This window comes from Triticum aestivum, chromosome 2A (assembly GCF_018294505.1).
Source record: "Triticum aestivum cultivar Chinese Spring chromosome 2A, IWGSC CS RefSeq v2.1, whole genome shotgun sequence".
Classification (NCBI taxonomy): domain Eukaryota; kingdom Viridiplantae; phylum Streptophyta; class Magnoliopsida; order Poales; family Poaceae; genus Triticum; species Triticum aestivum.
The window spans coordinates 729,379,478-729,386,126 of NC_057797.1; the positions used below are offsets into that span (position 1 = coordinate 729,379,478).

A 6,649-nucleotide genomic window follows, 5' to 3' on the forward strand; every position below is an offset into this window, starting at 1 on the left:
GGCGGCTCCGGGCGGCGGGGCGGTGCAGCGGCAGGGCGGCGGCGCGACGCACGAGGCGAGGCGGCGACGGCGACGTCAGGGGCGGCGGGGTCGGGCGCTAGGGTTTGGGGCGGCTCGGGCTGGGCTCCCCGGCTTATAAAGGCCGACCGGGCCAGGTGTTCGGGTCGGACACGGCCCGGTAGGTCGGTTCGACTTTTTTAAAAAATAATTACGCTCAGAAAAAAACAAAAGAAATACTAAACAGACTCCAAAAATCCCGAAATAAATTTTCCCTGGCTTCTAAAATCGAGCCGCACAGGATGAACATTTATTTGGGGCCTAAATGCAATTTTGAAAAACGTGCATTTTTCTATATTCAAATAAGATAGCAAATAAAACCAAAACAAAATCTTATTTGATTTTTTATTAAATCATAAATATTTCTTTATTTTGGGAAAGTCATTTTATTCCCTCTCTCATATTTTTGTAATAGAAATAATTGAAGATATAATAAAAAAATTAAATGATCCTATTTTCAAAATTTGAGAAAACTCAAATATGAAAATAATGAAATCCCCAACTCTCTCCGAGGGTCCTTGAGTTGCGTGAAATTCTAGGATCAACCAAAATGCAAATAAATATGATATGCAATGATGATCTATTGTATAACATTCCAAATTGAAAATTTGGGATGTTACAACAAGGTATCATTGCAGGGAGTTCTATGCCCTCGAAGCAACACAAGAACTAGACACATAGTATGAAGAACCATCACCTGCAGGTGTATTTCTCACGCACGCACATAGGAAGAACCATCAGATGCAGGTAAATATAGCAAGCACGTACACATGAAAAGCAAGCATGCCACACGCACATCGATCTCGAGGAGAAGAGAAGGCCCGCCCTTGGAGAGCTTCGTCATCCTGTATGGAGCAGCCGACCCCATTTAACCTCGTCGTGGATCTGGTCATGGACATGGCGGCTCGACGTGGATTTCGTCATTGCCTTGGCCTCCCGTCTCACCTTCCTCCCCATCTCTCCACGCCGGAACCGGCGCGTCTGGCCCAGATCGGGCAAGCCCACGCCAACCCACATCAGCAGGAGATCGTCACTGGGGTGTTAGCTCGTGGTGTTGCTGCCCCAAATTGGGGAGGTGGAGGAGGAGCAGCTGCTGCTCCAGTTCGGCGACAAGAGGTGGAGAGAAAGGAGTGTCCAGTGTGAGGGTGCTCCATGAAGGGAGGGTAGCTAGGGAAGGGAGGCCGGCGTGGTGGGAGAAGGCAGCGAGCGAGGATGGAGACGGGCCGGCGAAGCCTTGCCCGAAACCCTAGCCATGGGGGTGGGGTTGCGAACAGACGATAGAAGCCGGGAGCGAAGAATTTGGCCGGAGGGGAGGGAGGCGTGGAGCGTGGGGAGCTCGGGTACGTGCTGCACGGCGCCGGAGCTCGCCGAAAGCGGCCAGCGTGGGCGGCGGCGGCGGCGAGGACTTCCTGGGCGAGAGGGAGGCGAGCGCGAGACCGTGCGTGTGTGGTTGTGTTTTTTTTCTTTACAAATCTGCTCGGACCGCATGTTGAATACTCCAAACGCCAGGGTGTTTTGTGCAAAAACGAAATGTTTTCTCAAATATCCACTTAAGATAGGACCGTAGGTTGAATTCTCATAAACAGAGGGACTTTTCTGCAAAATTATTGACGACGTATGCCCAGAAGCAATAGCTAGTTTATATATATATATATATATATATATAAGGTAAAGATGAACTATTATGAACTCATAGTACAACCAAACAAAAATCCATAGTGGTAGATAGATATTCATATCAACCAAAGAGTTCGATAATTTACCTGATCGATCGAACGGATATAGCAGCCGAGCTAGGTCGTCGTCATTCTATGGAAGCTACAGAATCCATGGAAACCTTCCATGATATATAGAACCAGTACAGTGGACCCATGCATGCCTTCCTCCATAAGTCTTGTTTTCTTTCCACCCGCAAAAAAAAAAGTCTTGTTTTCTTTCTATTTTGCGATGACTCGGTAAGTCTTGTTGACGACTCACACCCTCTGCAGTGAAAGCGAATGAATTATAGTTTAACCTAACGTACTGGCATATATATGAACAAATAATACATGGTGAATGCATGTGTGACCGAGCATACATATGTGAATGTGTGCTATCAATCAGAACGCGTACACCATGACATAGTGACCAACGGGGCCGGGATGTGTAGTATATATATAAGGGTCACCACATTTTCTTAAATGGAAATTTATTCTGGCCCGAAGCCCCAAGCTGATTAGCACGAAACTACCGGCCAAAGTTCGAACACAGACTGCAGCACCGTTGATGAAGTGCGTAGTTGCTCCTTTGTTCAGTGGTTTGGTGGTTCCACGCACGAAGCTTCACACGGAAACTTCGCGAAACGTAGTTACTTGGACTTTTTCTATCTTGAGGTAAATACGCCAGTGGTGTTTAAATTTGTCATGGATGTACATTTTAGTGCCTGAATTTATAAGATACATCGAATTGGTTCCATAACTTGGCATGGACGTGCATATATGGTTCAAACGGCGTTTGTATACGTCCGCGCAGCTGGAGGCGTGCCAACATGCCATGGGGCCCACTGTCGGTGACAAGGGCGTGGCCTGGTTTTTTGTAGAAAAAACTCTAGAATTTTTTTCTGACAATATATAAGGCCCTCAAGGAGAAATTGACAAATTATGAAATAAAAACTAGGAGTATAACTATAAGATAAAAACTAAAACTGATGTGCTGGACCCAACCAGTCGAGTGCATGTGTTCACATTTGCTGATATTTAATGATTCATAACCAAATCAATGGCCGCTAAAGAGCCATTCAAATCAATGGCACTATATTGTTGGAATATTTTTTTTAATTTATGTTCTTGAGCTTTATGTTTATAAACTATATGAATTCTTTCTTGACACTAAATTTGAATGGGTCGACCGGCTAGCCACGCACACCTACACGTGTGGTTCGAACACCAGTTGTAATTATCGAAAGATTAATAGTTTTTTTCTTCGATTGATCAGCTTCTCTTGAGGGCCTCTTTGTAAGGGAAAATTATTTTAGTTGGTTTTCCGCAAAAACCCAGGCCAGATGCCCTGTCCCTTACATCCTGGCGTGCCTCGTCAGCGTCATGCACGTGTAAAACGAGATTTGTATCGTATATGTACATCCATGCCCAGTTATGAAACCAGTTCAATGTATTTTGCAAGTTTAGGCATCAAAGTGCACATTCGTGACAAGTTCAAGCACTAGTGATACGTTGACCTCTTCTATTTTTATACGGGATAATAACTTGGTCCTCATGATTGTTAACGCAGATTACTAGTTTAGGCACGCATTGATGCACCGAGTCATTTTTTTTAGGACCAACGGAACTCATCAGGCAATTTTACAAAACACTCTTTGGTAGGGAAGAATTGTCTAACGTTCATATCAACTCGGTAGCGTGTGCTTGGGTGGGACGCGTGCTGATGATGATGGTAATATTGTGGCCTTTCATGACGGAAGAAATTGAATTGACTTGGAAAGACAAAGACTAATAGTACACCCAGGCCCAGATGGCTTTCTGATACAGTACAATCTCTATAGAGTTTGTGCAGATTAAAGCTTTTGTGAAAGAGATCATAGATCAATTGTTACACGGGCGGCCATCCTATCCATTTATTCAGGCGGCCCTCTTCCCGAGCGTCTTCTCCTCGCCGCCGTGGGCTTGTTGCCTGCGCGGCCGACGGTGGCGAAGGGGCCAATGAGTGACCCCTTCGATGAATTACCACATGAGATATGACCATAATATACAATCATAATTAAAACCGTACTAACTAACGGATGGCCGGTTACGATGTGCTAGCGGTAGCTTTCATGAGTACGTAATTTCCTCCTGGGACTAATCTCCCCGTACGTTCAGACAAGAAAAAGACGTGCAAGTCAGCAACGACTAAGCTTTTCAACGCAGCACCTGCAGCGATCTCGTCCCACTCCGTTGAAGCCTGAGACACGCAATTCCTGATTAACTAATGGATGTACATACGGAATGTAGGAGGCGACGACGGGGTCTGTGCACGATCCTAAAACACTGTTGCCCAAGACCTGAATAGTACTAACTAGACACCGGTCTAGCTGGCCGTCAAATATTAATTTTTCTTGCAAACTCTAATTAATTAGAAGAGGAGATTAAAGACACATATAGCGAGGGAATAGCTGCAAGATTACATATCTCAAATTCACAAGATATATTCTGCAAGATTACATATCACACATCTACACACTTACATATAATAACGTGTTGACATTATTCGACATGGAAGAAGAAATGAGAAATGGACTGTAGCGATCACAAATACACAATGCAGGCGGGGACTATATCGTACAAATAGTAGGATGTCACATATATCACCATGCAGCCCGTCACCAACAAGTTGTACGTACGTGCGTAGGATGAGCAAGGATGGAGCTGCTAGCTACTTTTTCAACTTGGCGACGCTGGAGAGCAGATCGACCCCTGCAGAAATCAACGGCAGCGGGTTTCCAGTGAGCACCGCGAGGACGATGCCCGCCAGGGCCTTAACGATGTCGCCTATGGTGCCCAGGTTCATCCCGGACTTCCCCGACCCGTACTTCCGCAACGCAGTCTCCTTGCTCGCCCTGCCATTACCGCCGACGTCAGAGTGAGACTCGGTACTGCTTGAGCTCGGCAGAAGAAAATCCTCTCTCGCGCAGGCGACATGCAGGTGCACTTTCTTGGAGTTGGAGTTGGAGCAGTAGAACCAGTAGTCCCTGACGCCGCCTCCTTCCCTGCACTTGGCGCAGCGGCGAGACCCCTTCTCGCGGAGCTCGAAGCTGAGCTCATCACTCAGCTTGATCTCCATAGGCAGCATCGCGCAGCACGGGTGGAGGTAATGGCCCGTCCGTGCGCAGTGGTAGTGGGTGCCCTGCGTGCGGGTGCCGCAGGCGCTGCATCGCTGCTTGGAAGGGGGGGCCTCGAGGCGGAGCACGAACTTGCTCTTGGGCAGCAGCTGGTGCTCCAGCGTGGTCCCTTCTTTGTAGTTGCAGGCCTGGTGGAGGTCGAAGTCACAAGGCTTGCACGTGTCCCTGTCGCACCCCGTGATCTCCTCGAGGCAGCCGTTGCACTTGAACTTGGCCTGGCCCGTCGGCTCCCGGGTCAGCTTGTGCCCCCGGTTGGAGTGCTCGCGGCGGGAGATCACCTTCGACGGAGGATGAGGCTGACCAACCGTGGCGAGAAGAGTCATGATTCTGCACCTTCTCTGGGAGATCTGTGGGTCAGCTCGATGATCAGTCTCTCATACGTAGACAAAGATTAGTTTCGTCCACGAGATTCCATTAATTATCAAGAACTCAAGATAGATAGGAGCAAACATATGAGATGTATTATTATCTAACGCAGAAAAGTTGAATATTACTAACTCATAAAATGATACGACCAAACAAAAATCAGCGGTGATGGATAGATCATTGTGAGACTCGTATATCAACCGAAGAGTTTGATAGTTAGTTTACCTGATACCGCGAGATCAGATAGAACAACTAGTAACTCGTCGGCAGTTTTGTATAAGGACGCTGCAGAATCAATGAAAGCCCAGGTGTTTATATAGAACCGCTAGAGGGGACCCATGTATTTTTTTATATTTTTGCGACGAATCCTTAAACCTCTTGTTGACCATCACCATCATGCAATGCAATGCAATGCAAGTAGTGAACTAGGATTTCAAGAAAAACCGAGATAATTAAGTGTTTTTTGTCAGATACTATGATGCTAGTCTTTCCGCGGGTAGGTAGTGAACTGCCCCCTAAGAAAAACATGTACACGGTATTGGCAGTGGTATGCAAATGCTTACCACCCTTCCCGAGTTGTGAGAAAACATGCACTACCGTAGACGACCGTAGGAAACTACCGGCGACCGTATAGTCCACGTACGACGTAGTACGTCAAGACTTTTGAGATCGATCCATGCACTACACTACACTGGTTGCTTGCTAGGTGGCCGCTCATCCTCTCCGAGGTTTTCTTATCCGCGTGTACATATGTACATAAAATTTAAAACGCGTGTCTTGTGCATATCCACCCGTCGACGACAACCAGTTTGAGTACGTAGTTACAAGTATATAATTCATGGTGATGGATGGATAGTTTCTCCTATTTAAGAAGGTTCAAGCCAACAAAAATACAAGAATACAAAAAGCAGGATTTCAACGGGAGAAATTAATTGAAATACCGCAAACAAAATGCATAGTGATGGATAGCTAATTAAGATATTCGTATCAACCAAAGAGTTTGATAGTTTACCTGATCGATCGATCGGATATAGCAGCTGGGCTAGTAACTCGTTGTCGGTTCTATGGAAGCATAAAATCCATGGAAACCTTTCATGATACTATCTCCGTCCGGAAATATTTGTCATGAAAATGAATAAAAGGGGATGTATTTTAGTCCTTAGACGTGGGTTCGATGAAGGCCGCAGAATCGTTTTTTATAATACTGCGTTGGCGGGGTTTTGAAGTCAAGACCTCTTGGCTCTGATACCATATTGAATTCACGCTCCAGCCAACTCATCCAAAAGTCTGAACTGATGGAGAGAGGTGGGCAATATATTTCAACGGTATCTAGATGTATATTAGTTCTAGATA

The 6,649-nt window shown here is 46.2% G+C and overlaps 1 protein-coding gene across 1 annotated transcript; it reads right to left on the reverse strand.

Moving 5' to 3' along the window:
* Positions 1-4,217: 4,217 nt before the first annotated feature.
* Positions 4,218-5,597, reverse strand: LOC123186258 (uncharacterized). Its single transcript, XM_044598043.1, has 2 exons — positions 5,522-5,597; positions 4,218-5,277 (listed from the first exon to the last, which is right to left on the reverse strand). Exon 2 carries the CDS (start codon positions 5,251-5,253, stop codon positions 4,465-4,467), a length of 789 nt encoding a protein of 262 aa, XP_044453978.1. The 5' UTR covers positions 5,254-5,277; positions 5,522-5,597; the 3' UTR covers positions 4,218-4,464.
* Between the last annotated feature and the right edge of the window lie 1,052 nt (positions 5,598-6,649).